The sequence below is a fragment of the Choloepus didactylus genome, chromosome 4, assembly GCF_015220235.1.
Source record: "Choloepus didactylus isolate mChoDid1 chromosome 4, mChoDid1.pri, whole genome shotgun sequence".
NCBI lineage: Eukaryota > Metazoa > Chordata > Mammalia > Pilosa > Megalonychidae > Choloepus > Choloepus didactylus.
Window position 1 is genome coordinate 66,699,020 of NC_051310.1, and position 17,429 is coordinate 66,716,448.

Sequence of the window (17,429 nt, forward strand, 5' to 3'; positions counted from 1 at the left end):
TGAATAAGGGAGACAGAGACTACCTTCACTTCTTCTTTGGCTAGCCAGCGACTCCTGAGTTCATCAAACACCTTCATCAGAGCTGCCAGTTCACTGCCTGCCCCACAGAATTTGGACTAGTACAACCCCATCATTGCATGAGACACTTTTATAAAATCTTGTATTTACAGATATCTCTTGTTGGTTCTGTTTCCCTAGAGAACCTTAACTAATACAGTTGCTAAAAGTTTATTGCTCCTAACTTTATTATATAATAAAATTCACTTACTGTATGTATTTTCTCTATATTTATTACATAGTTTCACAATGCTATTTAAAATCTATTTTCCCCTCTCCTTTTCATTTTTTCCTTTTCATTATGGGAAATTTAAAAACACACAAAAGTAGAGAAGGCCTTTTTTCCTGTTTGCTGATTTGCATCAGGCATGTGTGTGAACCTCCAGAACATCCTCTTTCCTGTCCACTTTATTTCCTACTCTCTGCCAATCCAGAATCATGGCTCCCATCAGACAGGCGTCACCGCTGCCCATACACTCCATGGGCCTCCTAGCTTCCTACCACCTCCTTAGAACTAATTCTTTCCTCAGGACCAGGTCACATTTCAAGCTGTGCTACAAAGACGTCTTTAACAACTCCAGACCACTGGCACTTTCTCTCCTGTGCACTTGTGTTATTTACACTCAGCCTCACAAAATTTAATCCTCAATTACTGTTCTATCTTCTAACACAAACTCTAAGTTTCTTAAAGATAATGACTTTGATCCTTGGTGGTGAATACCTATCAAAAGATTCCCCCCAGAAAAGGCACTCATTTATGGTAGCAAATTTGATTTGTAAGCCTTTCTAGAATTAAGGTGTTTTGTTTATGTTGTTTGTTCACTGGTGGAACTATACCATAAGAGGGGTGGGGGTAAGAAATGGCAAGCAACATTAAAATCCCCAAGCCTCGTCATTAAAAGCAGCCTTCAGCCCCTAAACTAAGTAAACAAATTATATCATTTTGACTTACAGTTTGAAAACAGGACACTGGCATGAATATCCTGAAAAGTATGAGTTACTCTGCTATTCTCAGATCTAATAATGCTCTGCTACCTTCCCTGTAGCAGAGAAAGTCAATCACAGCCGGGAGAGCCTGCAACAGAGATATTTTTTATTCTTAAAGATTAGCCATCAGGAAGGTCCAGACTTAAAGAAAGCTAAACAAGAAAATCTTCAAGTTTTACTTCAACTAGATTCCCAAACCAGAGACGATGATCTCCTGCCCATCTTTCCTCAAGTAGAAGGTCCCACAGCTAAGCATTCATGTTATTTATTTGTCGCCATCTGTTCAATAAACCTGAGCAGCTACCATGTGTCAAGCACAGGAGTCAGAAAGATGACCAAAGGCCCCTTCCCTCAAGAATTCACAGCTGAGTGAATAAAAACTTCTGAAAATAATAAACACACTTTTGAAGACTCTTGGAATTCCCAGATTGTTCTTTCTGTCTTTTCATAAACTTAATTTTTACAAACTTAATTTACTATCATTTACAAATACTTACAATGTGAACCTTCATTAAATGCAAGTATGTTGAGAATGAAATATATCTCAAAGAGAATAAAACTGGTCCACCTTCCTCACTAATGTGGTGAACATGTAATTTAAGGAACAGGAGAAGATGAACTAGCATTTTAACATCTATGAGGAAAACCCAAGTTAAAATATGCTTTGCAAAATGATTAACAGTAAGCAATACAATCGCCAAAGACAGCAATCTTTAAAAACCACACCAACTGAAGTACATATCCAGCTTTAAACGTGTCACAGCACTTTTGATTTCTCATTTCCACAAAGGCTTGAAGAGGTATGAGATGAGGGTCCATGACGAAGAAACAGGCACAGAGGGGTAACTTGTCACACAGGTGACGGATAGCAGGACTCGGACTAGAGTCCAGCTCTCCTCATTCTCCACCTTCTGCCTTTCCCACTGGAGTCTCCATTTCTTCCCAGAGATGAACACAAGCAAGCAGCAGCTCAAACCCAACTCTCAGTATCGGGCAATGTCTTCTCTTCCTTTTGTGTTTTGACAATGGCTTCAACATCTTCATCATTGCAACTGGATACAAGGGCAAGGGTGCAGATGGATTAAACCTTTGAAATATGGCCTCATGCCTGCTCTGCCTGTCTAGACCCTGCAGCTCTGCGTGTCTCCTGACCCCAATGCAGCTTAAACACAATACTGTCACGCTGCTCCACAAAAGACATCTCTGCCAAAGCCATCCTCCTGCTAAAAACTAGCAGTGGCTACCTACTGCAATTCTGCAACCCAGTAACCAGTATCCTTCACCATTTGTTCCAACCCTGTGTTTTACGTGAAGCCAACACACTACTGCCATTCTTACCTACTCCTACTTTTCCTCCTTCAGATCTTTGTTTTTCTTTTTTTATCCCTGTCATCATTTAAATAACACCTTCTTGGTGCAACCCTGCCTGAATTCCACAACCCAGAATAATCCCAATCATTTTTTAATTCCCTCAGCCTTTCACCTGCATCTGTCTTTAAACACTTATTTTCCAGCCTGTATTATGGTTACTTACGTACATGACTCATTTCCCATTTATTGTGGCTCCCTGTGGACAGATGGCTTGCTTATCTTACTTAATCAATAAACACATACTACGAGCACATATTATGTTTTAGGAACTGAGGATGCACAAGTGAATAAAACAGACCCCAACCGCTACCCTCATGAAGTTTAACTTCTACCAAGGGCAGGGAGAGATAATGAACATAAATAAGAACATTATATAGTATATTAGAAGGTGGTAAATGCTACGGTTTTTTTTTTTTAAAAAAAAAAAAAGCAAGGGAAGTCAGAGTGGGGAGAAGTCTGTTTTAATTAGGGTGATCAGGGAGTCTCACTGGAGGTAACCTTGAGCAAAGGCTTGAAAGCAAATGGAAAAGAACAGTCCAATCAGCAAGAAAAGCAAGTGCAAAGGCTCTGTGGTGTGGGCATGTTTACAGTTTTCTAGGAAAAAAAAGGCCATTGTGGCTGACCCTGAATGAGAAAGGTAAGTGGGAGACCAGCACACAGAGTAAGCAGGTGAAGTGTCAGACCCTGGGGACCCAAAGAATGTGAAACAGATGGATCTACAATCCATTTACTTTGCCAGATAATTTATTTTCATGTAGATTCATTTAGGACTTTATACAGTTAATATATCTCAAATCTATTTAGATGAAATAAATACAGTTAGTCATGCATGAATGTTTAAGGTTGAGCATCTCTTTAGACTGAGGGGTGCTCTTAGTTCTTTGTTTCTTTTCAAAAACATAACATACACCAGTGAAGTATATCAGAATTTAGATGGTAATTATACCTTGCATGAAAAAAATAATGTAATATTTAAAGTCAGTAGTTTTAAATAAGTGAACCATTTTTTACACAATAGAAATATCCTAAAATCCTGTGTAATTCTTTTTTATAATTATTTCTTCCCAATAATAGCTACCACTTATTGAGCACCTATGTAAGCCAGTTTTGAGTGATTTACACTCATTATTTCTAAGCCACACAATAATGAAAAGGTACCATTTTCTGTGCCTTACCACTAAAGAAGCTAAACCTCAAGGGGTTAACATATAAAGGATTACAAGGAAAGTAAATTATAAAGCCTGAACTGGGGCCCAAGTGCCCAATGGATTCTACTTCTACATTAGGTTCCCTAACATTAAAATTTGAGAGTTCTTAATCTTTACTTCTCCTTGGTTCCCGCTGCTACCTAAAGTTAGCTTTAGTTTTTTCCAACCTCTCATTTGGCTAATTATTTTTCAAAGCAGTACTTATAAATACTAGAAAGCCTAAATCTCCAACCCTAATTTAGTGGCACAATCAATTAGTTATAAGTCAACTTGCACATTAAGCTAACATCATTTGTCTTATGAAAAAAAAAGGCTGGAAGAGTTTAGAGGATGACTCATTCACTTTTTCATTTCCTCATAAATATTACCCTTTATTCTCATTTAAAGTTTTAAGCCCTGGCAGAGTGACTCCAGCCTGGAAGAAGAGAGTATAAAGGTAGACAAAAGGACTGAATGAAGTTACTACGTGCTTTTTAAATTTGGTTTCTAGTCCCCATGCTCATTTTCCTTACCAAATGACATGAAGCTTACTCAACTGAGCATAACGTGTGAAGAACACTGCTTGAAAGACAACTTACTGAAACGGACCAAAGACCTGTAATCACATTTTCTCTTATTACCAAAAACACAAATAACAAAATTTACTTCTAATGAACGAAATGGACACAGGGTATACATAGAATTTCTAGGAACAGAAACGATGCGGTCTTGTATTTAAAATCTGGTGAAGAGATGAATGAGACATGAAGTTGCATGAAGAGGGAGACTGGAATCAGTGATTTTATAAGTTAGTAACTTAAAGCAGGCTTGCTGAAAACGTTAGGTTACAGCAGACTTCCGTCAGTTAATGACTTCGGCGGTAGCTGAAAGCACCTAAAACTCACCACGATAAAATGAAACTCTTTTAACGCGCGCACCGACAGAGCCAGAACGGGTTTCCATTGGATTTAACAGAATCCAATTCACGTTTGGGTTCCCCGCTGCAGCTTACGAGGTAACCCACCCTCACCTCCCAAGGAGCGTGGCCCGACGTCCCCGGGGAAAGCAAAGTCGCCCCTGAGAGGCGCCTCCCAGCGCTGGACCCGCCGACCCGCCCGCAAAGTGGCCCTGAGAGGAAGGGAGCGGCGCGCTCACCGGGTCCGCAGGCCGCCCCGCGGCCGCCCTCCTCGGGCCGGCGGGGTCACCGCGGCTCACACCCGCGCGCAGGCCGCCACGGCCGCCCCGACCTGCGCTCGCGCGGCCACTGCCGTCGTCGCTGTCCTGCAGGATGTGCGAGCATCCGAGGCTGCAGCTGTCCGCGCCGCCTCCTCCATGGGGAAGCCCCGAGGGCAGCCCGTCTGGGACGACCTCCGCCCCGCCACAGCCGCCGGGACCCAGGGGCCGCAGCCGAGGAATACCCAGACGCGGCCGAATGACGCAACATAGCGGCGGCGCGCATGCGCAGCGGCCTGGGGAAGCCCCGCCCCAGGGCCCTCCCGGTGGTCTCGTTTCCTTACAAGGGCTTGTCGGCGGAGCCAAGGAGGGCAACCCGAGGGAGAAGGGTTCTGGCGAGTAGTTCGTAAGGTAGCGTCTGCCAACCGTCTGGCCACAGCCAGAATCCATGCGGCACTTATGTGAAACGCGCGTTCCCAGCGGTGGTCAGTTTGAGAGGCTGCGTTTGCCCAGGCGTCCCTGGTAATCCCCTAAGGCAGTGGAGGTTCAGAGGAGGATAAGGGGAGGACGGAGCAAGGGAGGCCTGGGGGCGGGGCAAAGGGAAGCCTGGGGCGGGGGCAGGGTGGGCGGGGCCAATGGAGTCTGGAGGCGGGGCGGGGCGGGGAGGGGCGGGGCCGACCGAATCCCGGAACAGATGCTTTCTTTGAAGAGTTTGTGGTTTGGTAAAAGCTGGCTTCGCGACACCAGGAGCAGGAAGGTTTATTTTTCCTGAACATAGGAACCCTACTGTGAGGCCGTTGGCCTGAGCTCCTTCTCAGACAAGGACGGAGCTCAGAGGATGCGTTCCTGAGGAAAGGAAGGGGATTTGCCCACAAATCAGTGATTGCTTGGGTACAGGTGTAAATGTCCCTCAGGGACGTTCTCCTAGGTGCAAAAATACTATTACGTATACAAAATTTAAATCATTTTGCATGTGCAGCTTTCTAAATTGAATTATATGCCTATTTAAACGGAAAATGTCAAATATAACTTGCCCCTTTGAGACTAATCCCACTGTACTGGTCCGTTCTAGACCACACACCAGACCACTCTGGTTTTGGTGTACTTAACTATGCCCCTTGTAATTTAAAAGTCCTTCATCTGCTGTGCGTTCCGCAACCAAGGACTACGGTGCTGTGGTAGACTGAAGTCGAATGGCTCTGATTCTCTGCCCTTCCATGTGCCTGCACATTTTACAGTGACTTTGCAGCTCTCCCTAATCCCTGAATCTGGGCTGCTCTTGGGACAGGCTGTGGCCAGTAAAATGTGGCAGCAGTGAGAGTGTGCTGGTTCCCAGCCTAGACCACGAAAAGAAGCTTGGGCTAGACTGCCGGAGGCTGCGAGTGTTCGGAGTGCAGTAACGGGGCCCAGTTGCATGGTCAAGCCCCAGACATGTGAGAGCCCAGCCAAGTAGTACAGCCGCCCAGTGGAAACCAGCCAAGTCATCCAAATTAGCAAAATTGCATTGACCCATAAACCTATGGTTGCAATAACTAACTAATAAAGATGCCAACAGATACCTCTAAGAGCACAGATGACTGTGATGAAAGCAGTTTTCAGTTCATGTGAGCAAGAATGCTTAGAAGTTGATATGTTAATTAAACCTAATGAATGAATTTCTTTGCAGCTCTTCTCTGCCAATATTCTAATCATCCCTGCTAAAGCCCTGCCTCATCTAATCAGCTCTCTCCTACCACCGTAGTCCACAGACTCCTATCTCATTCTCTGGACCTGACACTTATTATCACATTGTACATGGCCTTTGCATGTGTATATATATCTTGCTAATATGATACATACTTCTTAAATGCTGAAATCACGATTCTCCAGCCACTGGGTGCACATCATGTACATTGTGAATATGCAAGCATTGATATGGAGGTATTTTTAAACCTAAAAAAATCTAGTTCCTTTTCATAAACTGCTGGTTTATGTAAACGTAAAATGGAACAACTTCTTTGGGAAACAATTTGGCACCTTCTTAAAAGATTAAATGTACACCAACCATATAATCCAGCCACTCTCTTCCTACATATTTACCCAAGAGAAATGAAAGCATATGTCCATAAAAAGACTTGTAAAGTTAAGGGAAAGAAGCCATTCACGAAAGTTCACATATTATATGATTCTATTTATATGAAAGCCCAGAAAAGGTAAAGCTATAGAGATAAGAGTGGATTGGTGGCTGACTAGGGCTGGGGGTGGGAGGTGGGAAGGACTGGGGAATACAGGGTGATAGCTAAAGGATAGGGGTTTTCTTTCTGAGGGGATGAAAATGTTCTAAAATTGACTGCGTTGATAGTTGCACATATCTGTGAATTTACTAAAAACCACTGAACTGTACGCTTTAAATGGGTGAATGGTACGTGAATTATATATTAATAAGGCTGTTTTTAAAACAGAGACTTGTAAATGCACATTCAATATCAATTTTATTTGTAATAGTCCAAAACTGGAAACAACCCAAATGTCCATCGACAGCTGAATGGATAAACAAACTGATATATCCATATAATGGAATGCTACTCAGAATAAAAGGTAATGAACTATTGATACACACCATAACATGGCTCAATTTCAAAACAATTTTGCTCAGTGAAAAAAAAAGCCATACCAAAAAAAAAAGAGTACATAACCATATGATTCCATTTATATAAAATTCTAGGAAATGCACACTGACCTATAGTGACAGAAAGCAAATGAGTGGTTGCCTGGGAATGAGGTGTAGAGGGAGGACAGGAATTACAATAGAGTAAAATGAAAGCTTTGGGTGATAGATAAGTTCACTATTTTGATTACGGTGTTGCTTTCAAGGGTATATACATGTGTCAAAACTTAACAAACTGTACATTTTATACAGGTGCAGTTTATTGTATGTCAATTATACCTCAGTAAGGCTGTTAAAATCTACTTTGTCTGGATTACAGAACCATAGGCAAGAGTGCTTATTAAAACTTTTTTAAAACCAAATATTAGGAAATCAAATAGGTTTCTTATTTTCTTATCTATAAATTATTCCCCAGTTACACTCACATTTTGGTTTTGTTGCCACAGATGCCAGCCAGAAGCATGAAAACAGCATAGTATGCAAACATTTCTTCTTTATCTCAACCCCCTATTACCAGTTAAATTTGCCCTTTCCTTCCAAAGTGAATGGTGGCATTCTCTGGCATTTAAAAATATTAATTTATGTTTGTCAGTTAATATTATTTAGTTTATTCAAGGCCAGAGATGACCTACAATGTACTGGGGCATTTTTCCAAAACATTTTTGGATGGGAATTGGGAAGCTTTCTGAGAAAGATAGGAATAACTGGAAGTGAGAACACTAGGATATTCATTAAAAGCCAGGAGTTGGCTGTTTACTAATAGACTCACTTGACTGGTTAGTAAATGTAGTATGAAGAATATTGCCCCCTCACCCACACACAGATGGTCACATCCTAATCACCAGAACCTGTGAACATTTACACAGCAAAGGGGACTTTGCAGAACTGATTATTTTAAAGGATTTTGAGATGGGGAGATTATCCTGGATTATCTGAGTAGACCCAAAGTAAATCACAAAAGTCTTTCTAAGAGGGAGGCAGGAGATGTGACTATAGAAGAATAGTCAGAGACAACATTGCCAGCTTTGAAGAGGGAAGAAAGGGCCACAAGCCAAGGAATGAGGGGCTCTAGCTCTAGCAGCTGGAAAAGGCAAGAATTCATTTGAATGTTCCCTGAAAGTCTCCAGAAAGGAGTGCAGTCCCACCAACACCTTGAATTTAGCCCAGTGAAACTGGTATCAGACTTCTGAGCTACCGACTGGAAACAAACTGACTTTGGGTTGTCCCAAGCCCCTAAGTTTGTGGTAATTATCATAGCATCAATAGAACACTAATACAAAGAAAAAGTATGTCATATTATGGAGAAGATACTGATAATTTCCTGACATCTTCACCAAAAGTAAAAAGACTTAATTTTACAGACAAGCAATCTAATTTGACCTTTCTTCCACCCTCTAGTCCATCTTCTCAGTTATTTTATACTTACTTATTGTATTTGCTACTTGGTTGGCCATCTCTCCTATCCTGTTCACCAAGGTCCAGTTCCAACCACAACTCTTCACATTTCCTCAGCTGGAATTAATCCTTCCTTTCTCCAGACCACAAATACAGAGAGAGGCGCCTAAACATTTGAGTTCTGTTTGTTTCCAGACTGTCTCACCTCCCCAACTCAAAAGAACTCTTTGAGAATACGCTATGAGGATCAAAGAATAGTATATAATTAAGTGTGATGAACATTACAACAAACATACTGACAATGTTATGCCTACGGATAAATGGATGGGATGTAATTAATCAAGAGGAACAAGAACACAAGCTCCTTGGAGGGCAAGGACTGTGCTTGATTTTACCTAAATCTCGGAACTAAGTGTATTGCTAGCATTCAGACCCACTGTGCTTCGCAAGCAGCTAGAAGTAAGTTCTATAATGTTTCCCACCCAGGACAAGTTTTACTAAACGACTACAGAATTTGGCATTTATACATTTCACAGCCCCAAAAACCTCTGTGGAAAAGATTATCCATAGAAACACTGGGTGATTTCTTAAAATGTTTGTTCCTGATTTCTTTATAGGTGTACTTTGATCAAAATGTGAGTAATTAAATTCTTTTGGACATTTGTGCTCACATATTTTTCTTATTTGATATTTTATTATTGATTTAGTACAGAGTATTAAGATTAATGACAGGATTTCTGATGACATTTGGAGTATTAGTATATGTTATGATTCTTTAATTTTCTATGTACTTAAAATATAATAAAAGTATGTTATGCTACTCAAAAACAAAAATATTAACACTAAAATAGAGCTGGTTTTTGGTAAGACATAATTTCATTGTATGAGGAGGTAGTCACAGAATGGTTGAATTCCTTTGGATATCATGGATTTACCCTCTAAAATATAGACAGGCAGACATTTTCTACATCATCATGAAAACCTAGGCTATTCATTTCTACAAAGAAAATGGAAAAAATTTGATTGACAAATTAGGATAATACAGAACCTGAAACTATACAAACATTTCAAGTAAAGGGGAAAAAAAGCAATGAGTGGTCAGCTAGAAATAAGTTATTTTATTTTAAAACACATACAGATTAATAAATATTATTGGAAAACTTAATAAATAGCCTTTTTATTTACATAAGGCAATTGCAACATGCCATGATTACTTCTATGAAACAAAATATAAGCAAATCTTAGCCACTGACAACTGTGTATGTGCATGTTTGTATGTATGTATGTGTGTGTGTATATACATACATGTAAAACTGTTATGCAACAATCAACATTTTCATTTTTAATCTTCTAGTCTTCTTCCTCTTCTTCATGATGATATTCTATTTTACAAGAAAATAACAGTTATCATTTAAAAAGGCAAAAACACTCCCAAATGCTACTGAAAAACAGTACCTTTTAATTGTTCCAAAGTGCAAAATACCAATATACAGGGGGGAGGTACCAAATTATTTCATTCTGACAAATAAAAGAAATACTCTTAACTTTGCAATGTGACTCTTTGGGAGTGGCTTGGGAGCCCCTGAACTCAGCCTGGTGTCAGAGAGTTCATCATCAGAGTTGAGCTACGTGAAAGCAGGAAATTCAGCATCATTCATTACAAATTCAATTCAACAAAGATGATCCATTTCACAGGCTATGAAGTCTTTCTAAAGAATACAAACCTAAGCAGAGGCCTAAAGACCGAAAGTCCTCTGTGGACATCAGAAGGTAAAGGGGGTTCATCAAACCATCAGAGTGAGACCTTTCAGTACAGCTTCTAAAAGCCCCTGTTTAATTTGCATATTTCACAGTAGAATATACAAAACCCTTCCTTTTAAAACAAAAAAGGGGAAGTTAAAGCTTGGTCAAATCATGAAACCTTTACACCCAGTGCTGTCTGCTTTCTCAGTGCTCAGAAGTGGGTGTTCTCTATCGCAGTCCTTAGTGGACTGAGGAGACAGCTGGGAACAGGGTTTCCCATGTCAGCTACAGAGCAATTCTGAAGATGGTGCTCCCACTGGGGCTGCCAGAACACGGGTAAAAGTGCTCCAGTTCTAAACCAGTCAATATGGAGAATCATCCCGCCCCTTTAGAGGTAGAAAAATGAGGCACAGGAAGGTTAAGTGACTTACCTAAATTTGTACAATTCAGGGAAGAATAGAGAAAAGAACAAATAAATCCTTCTCCCTGGTTCATCATGCTCTGGGCCCTAGACTATGATTTTTTTCACCTGGAGTACAATTAAAATAGATTTTTATTTACATGATCATTGTTCTATTGAATACCAACTTTTTATTAGGCAGCATTTTTTGGATGAACCACAAAGTTAATTTTCTTAAAATATAACTTTTGTCACATGTAAGAGCATAGGAGATATGTATAAAAAGAAATGAGTAGTGATAATTGACCAAATTCTTCCTGTTCCTATAATTCTTAATCTTTTCAAGTATATAATGGGAGTATAAGAATCTGGTCAGATGCGAAAAATCACCGATAAGCTAAAGGACAGGCCTTAATAGCTGTGATGTTGAAGTGAGGAATACAGAAAATTGAGGTATTTATAAAATACTGTCTTATGGTGTGACTGGCAAGTAAATTGATCTTTTCTCTTTCCAACTCAAGTTAACAGACCTCTAGTTATGAATATGAGCAAAATATAAGAAAAATGAATACGGACATATCTTTGGGAAGAGAATCAATGCTAGGGAGTTAATGTTACATTTTTGGTCCCTGAGATGGCGGAACACAAAGATTCCACCTAATCCTGCCGGAAGGGTGAACTGCTTTCTTCATGTTAGATACACTGAGAAGGATCACTCCTTCAGACCACTGAAGCTGATCTGTGCAGCCTTGAAAAGATTTAAAAACATAACACTCTTTTCTTTCCTTTCAGTCATGGGAAGCCTACCTCAAGATCACATAGGCATCAGAGAAAATGTGATCTCAAGCTCTTCTAGAATTAGTTGAGCAGCCTAGGAAAGAAAAGTATCTCCTGACAAGAATTATACACCATACAGGGTGGCCTGTGCTTATCAACACATCTCTTTCAAGGATCTCATCCACAGATCTCTACAAACTAGCTACAAAGAGCTTACTCATCTAGGCATAAGTTAGATGAAAAGTGACTGCACATTTTAGTATGTGCTCTCCTATCAGAAAACAGAAGTGGAACCAAAGAACAAAGACCAACATACTACTGCTGGGGTGAATTTCTGGAAATAAAATTGAACTTAGCAAATTGGCTTGAAAAGTAGGAACTGCAAGAATATTGCTTATTGCTGAGCAAAGAGCAGCAAAATACATTTCACTAATATTCTAACAGGAATGTTACATAACTACAGTGTGAGTGATGAGTGATGAAAACTGCAGATTCCTCCCTAAAGGTTCTGGTTTTGGCAGTCCTCCCTTTTCCCAAAGAACCTTCTAGGAGACCTAATCGTCCTGAGAGCAGCAAAAGGCTCTGGGATGGTTTTTACATGCTGGGTTTGGCTTAGAATCCTTAATAGGTCCAACACTTGATCAATGTGCAAAACCAGAAGCAATATTCTTAAATGCCAAGATTCAGATAGGAAAATAAGGCATTATCCAAGTAGGAGAAGGGAGAAGGCCTACTGACTACCCATCAACAATAATATGCAAAGCATATGATTTCAAAGGAGGTTTAAAAACAAGTATATAGTGGGTATTTTTTTCTTTCTTATCTTTATCAGAGAGAAAATCCAAAGAATAGTATAACAATGCAAAGGTTTCACATGGAGGCCTACTTAAATATCTATCAACAGTAAATCTGCAAATTGTAAAATATATATATATGTATGATTTCAGAGGAGGCTTGAAAACAAATGTATATAGATATTTTTTTCTTTCTTAGCTTTATGAGAGATAAAATCCAAAGAATTTTATAATCCAAAGAATAACGCAGATGTTTCAGATGTAGATGCTTTTGGAAAAACCAACCCAAGAATCATCCCCATCCGAGGCCTTCCGCCAAAGCTCTGACTTTGGGGGGTTTAATAAATATCGTAAATCCTACTATCCTTCACTTTTGTTTTTTCTATGCATTTCTAAATGAATTATGAAAACATGAATTTGTAAAATAATTACCATTCAAATCAGAGATCTGTTCTAAATTAAGTTTGAAAATTAGCCTGTTAGACTATGATTATCTAGTCACATTAATTACCTTGAGGCTAGTGTCACACTTGAAATACAACGGATGGTGTGATCTTTGTTACACTGGAAGAAAAACATATCCTACCAATGTAATTGCCAAACATATAAACTTGGGGATTCTACCTGTGGCCGGGACCAGTCATCCTTAAGAGAAGAGCTATTAATACTTTGAGATTTTGTTTTACTCTTAAAGAAATAATAGGGAAGATCACCCACAAAATATCATTTCCGAATACCAAGGGTATAACTGTGGATTAAAATACAATAAAATACACCAATGGCTGTATTTAATATAAGCTTCACATATAAGCTATAACAAAATTAAAATGATAATTTCCATTAGACACATGAACCTTCTCATTTATCCTTGTATAGCCACATGTATTATTTGAATATCTTAAAATTCTTACCTAGGAAGATATTCTCATGCCTAAAAGTAAGTGAATACTGCTACACTACATTTTCAGAATGTCCAGTTCAATAAAGTAAGGCTTGCATACCTAGAAATATTCATGATTAAAAAACAAGCCTTCAGGAACTGATGAAAGCAGTAATGGACATTTAAGCGTTTATTATCTATTGGGTAACATAATATTTTTTAAAATTTTTAAATAATTTTGTTGATGCCCTTAGTCACAAATTGCTGGCAACCCATGATCATTATGTATACTTCTAATCCATAAAGGTATTTTTTGTTCTATGTTAAACTATTCTCATTTTATTTAGCCTCTTTGTTCAACACTTTATGGAACTATTCCTTGAGTCGTTAATATAGACATTTCTTTTTGCCTGGAAAATACACATTTCTTTTCTTAGCAAGTGACTTCAGTTGGATCTTACTAAATTTCATGTTCTACTTTTTCATAATACACTTTGCCCAATCCCATCTTTCCACTTGGTATAGTTCCCTGTTTAGATAAAGCATTGCACATGAAGTGCATGATATCTTGATGAAATATTCACAATACTTTGTATTTCTCTCCCATTTAACACACATGGAAGGTTACTATAGACAGAATGAGCACTTTGATCCAAATAACTGGCATAATTAATGGCTATTTTGCATTTCGGAGGTTTAATAAGAGGTTTAAAGCGATGGCTAAATTAATTGTTTTCATTTTTTGCTAGAAATTCTTTTGAAAGTCAACATTAAAGCCAGATGTGTTCAAATTGTAGAAACTAGCCTAAGCATAATTGTGTCCTTTAAATCATTCCTGTATTACAGGGAACTCAATATATGTGCTATTTAACAATTAGTCTCTCATATAATAGCCTTATTTATCAAGTTAAATAATTTGTCTTCTGAATGGCCAGCTAATCAAAGCCACAATACCTGCTGAAAGAGCATGTGGAAATATTAGACACTGGATCCCAGTTATTACAGGTTGAATGCAAATGAGATATTTCATACTACTTAAATCAATTGTCTTTAACTGGACACTACATGCTAACAGGGTAAATGTGCTCTAATGTGGCTTTAGTCTTGACTCTCTTTCAAGGAATAAAGTATGATTTCTAACTGCTTTACACATTTATAATTTGAATACTGAAGTATTAAAGTATAATCAAGGAAGTTGCATTATTCTAATCTCAGAGAACATACACACAGTAGTTAAACTAAGTGAAAAGTTCAAGTGATAAAGGCACTGAAATAGATCTGAGCTACTGAGAGTCACCCTGTGAATGGAACACTGTGTTATGTCCATTCACTCTTCTCTCTCGATTTGCTGTTAAAATGTCTTGGGGAGTTGGGGTGGGAGGTTGTCAACTTGTTAAAGGATTAAGAACAATTAAATGTATACACCTCTTATTTGGGTAAGGTACCTGAATGTTATACATGCTTAAGTATAAAATAACACAACTACAGAGTCAGATTTCAAGACAACATCTTCCATTTCTGAAAATAATCATTTAAGTAGGAACATCTGCTCCCTTACAAAGACTGATCAGAAAGAGCCCATTGTTCGTTTCTATTTAAATATGTGAAAATGTCTTAAAAGGAAACTGGATTCATGAAAGCTTAGAGGTTAACGGCAATGAAAACGAGATTTTTCTCATCAGAGAGAGAGTGATGACCCCCAGGCAATCCTCTGGCAAATCCAGGCACCGGGAGGCTGGGCTTCCACCAGGGATCACTCATTAACACACAGGCAACTCTACTCCCACTTCTCAGGGTATCGTCTACTCCACCTCAAAGTATGACCAGAAACCATGTCCACTTCCTGCTCCTCATGCCACCCAATGCCCTCTCTCCTCAGTCTGTTTTCATGTTAGACTTGTTCATCTCCCCAAGGTTGAAATTGAACTCTTTGAACACCTGGATGAGGACGATGCCCACAGAGACGGTGGTGAACCCGCAGGCCATCCCCAGGAAGTCCACGAGGCCCACATTGCTCCACTCACGGAACAGGATGGCCGAGGCCAGCAGGACCAGTGTGGTGAAGACCACGTAGTAGATGGCCCCAAACACTGAGGAGTCGAAGCACTCGAGCGCCTTGTTGATGTACCTGAACTGCACGATGATGCTGCAGCCCAGCACCGCCAGGAGCCCCAGGCACAAGCACAGGGCTCGCTGGCTGGACGGGTTGTTATGCAGGATGTCCTGGGCAGCCAGCCCGATGCCCTTGGTGGAAGGCACGGTGAAACTCCCCAGCAAGGAGCAGATGCTGATGTACACCATGATGTTGGTGGGCCCGTGGGCAGGCGCGATCCAGAAGATCAGCAGCAGCAGCATGAGCAGCACGATGCACAGGTAGCCCACAAACACTGCAAAACAGACCACAAGGTGACTGGCAGGGGCCCAGGCAGCCACGGCAGGAAGCGCAGGCAGGCTCCTACATCTCGGGGCGACCCTGCCAGCTCCATTCATCTCCTCTCACCGGAGCACCCCTACCATGAAGACATTCAAAGCTCCATGCTGGTTGACCAAGATGGTAGCACAGATGACCCACGTGCCATTTCCCCCAGGATCTTTGAACAACAAACAAAAACTGGCAGACATTGTCTCAAAACTCCAGGATACAGCTAAAGGGTTGCAGCAACTGGGCAAGTACGAAATCAAGAAACACACCTTTAAAAAGGTAGGAATAAAGGTCTGAACAAGGAAATTCTCACCACACTCTTGCTGACCAGTCCCCCACTCTCTCCCTGGTACAGTGTAGACCCAGTCTGAGCTTGCATTGTCATCCCTGGTCCTGTTTGGGAGCAAGCAGAGTGACCCTGTGCACATACTGGGGTGCCTGAGGTCAGTACCAATCTAGCTGGGGGCAGACTGGAAGACTGAACCCAGAAACTCCTCTTGGGTTCAACCTTCCAGAACTTGCCCTGTGGGCAGAGGCAGTTTGCTCACAGCTAAAGCAGTATAAGAAACAATTAAATCAAAGCAGCCTGGAACAAAGGATTACTGGCATTAAGCCATACAATAGAGGACACTGGAGAGGGTGAAACTCTCTTTCACAGGCAGTAGAGTCGAAATTCAAAATCCTATAAACTGGGGAATTCCTAAATCTGTGAGCAAGCACAGCAGGACAAGACACAGACTCATAAAACACAGGACCATATGCTTCGCATTGGCCTTAGGATGATCTTTCTGACAGGAGGGCTAAACTCTGAAGGAAAGCAGCAGCTAATGCAGGGCCAATTTGCAAAGACTGTGAAAGGTGTTTTTTGCCTTGTTTTCTTTGTTTTTATTGGCTCCTGGCACTCAAGGAAATCGGGGTCCTATCACTTCCTGGAAACAGACTTAAGGAACAGACGGCTCAGGGAATAAATCCCATGGTTAACACTTTACAATATTAAAATGTGCAATTTTAAAGTGTGCAACAAATGATTACCGTACAAAGAAACAGGAAATGATGGCTCATCCAAAGGAATAAGATAAAAATCCAGAAACCATCATGAAGAGCAGCAGACATATTGGAAAAAGTCTTTTTAAAAAATGATCCTCAAGGATCAAGGAGATAAAGGGAAAAAAAAAAAACAGAAAGAATGAAAGAATATCAGAAAAACAATCAACAATTTCAGAATCTCAATAAAGAATTAGAAATTTTAAAAACGAACCAAACATGATGAATGCATAACTATGTTATCATACTGTGGACAGTGGATTGTATACCATGGATGACTGTATGGTGTGTGAATGTATTTCAATAAAACTGAATTTAATTTAAAAAAATGAAAAAAAAAAAAAAATGAACCAAACAGAAATACTGCAGTTAAAGACCACAATAACTAAAATGAAAAACTCCCTAGCAGGTTTTAACAGCAGATTGGATCTGGCAGAAGAAAGAATCACTGAACAAGAAGACAAGACAACTGAAATGATTCAAGCTAGGGCAATTAAAAAACAAAAACAAAAACAGAGCCTCAGATACATGTGAGACACCATCAAACACACC

General features: G+C 40.0%; 2 protein-coding genes across 4 annotated transcripts in view; both read right to left on the bottom strand.

The window, feature by feature from the left end:
• LOC119531496 (magnesium transporter NIPA2) overlaps window positions 1–5,222 on the bottom strand; it is a 36,767-nt gene extending 31,545 nt beyond the window's left edge. Inside the window, exons 1-2 of one of the 3 annotated variants that reach the window (XM_037832801.1) lie at window positions 4,758–5,021; window positions 1,010–1,132 (exon numbers count right to left, since the gene is read on the bottom strand). The gene's annotated coding sequence lies outside the window, so the exon portion shown is untranslated. Of the gene's footprint in view, window positions 1–1,009; window positions 1,133–4,757; window positions 5,022–5,119 lie in introns of those variants that run through there. The other 2 variants (XM_037832802.1, XM_037832800.1) reach the window with 2 other exon arrangements.
• Window positions 5,223–9,920: 4,698 nt separating this feature from the next.
• The window catches only part of NIPA1 (NIPA magnesium transporter 1), a 38,940-nt gene continuing 31,431 nt past the window's right edge, over window positions 9,921–17,429 (bottom strand). Inside the window, exon 5 of the mRNA XM_037832805.1 lies at window positions 9,921–15,798. Within this exon, the coding sequence (XP_037688733.1) occupies window positions 15,287–15,798 (512 nt within the window). The 3' untranslated portion in view covers window positions 9,921–15,286. The remainder of the gene's footprint in view (window positions 15,799–17,429) is intronic.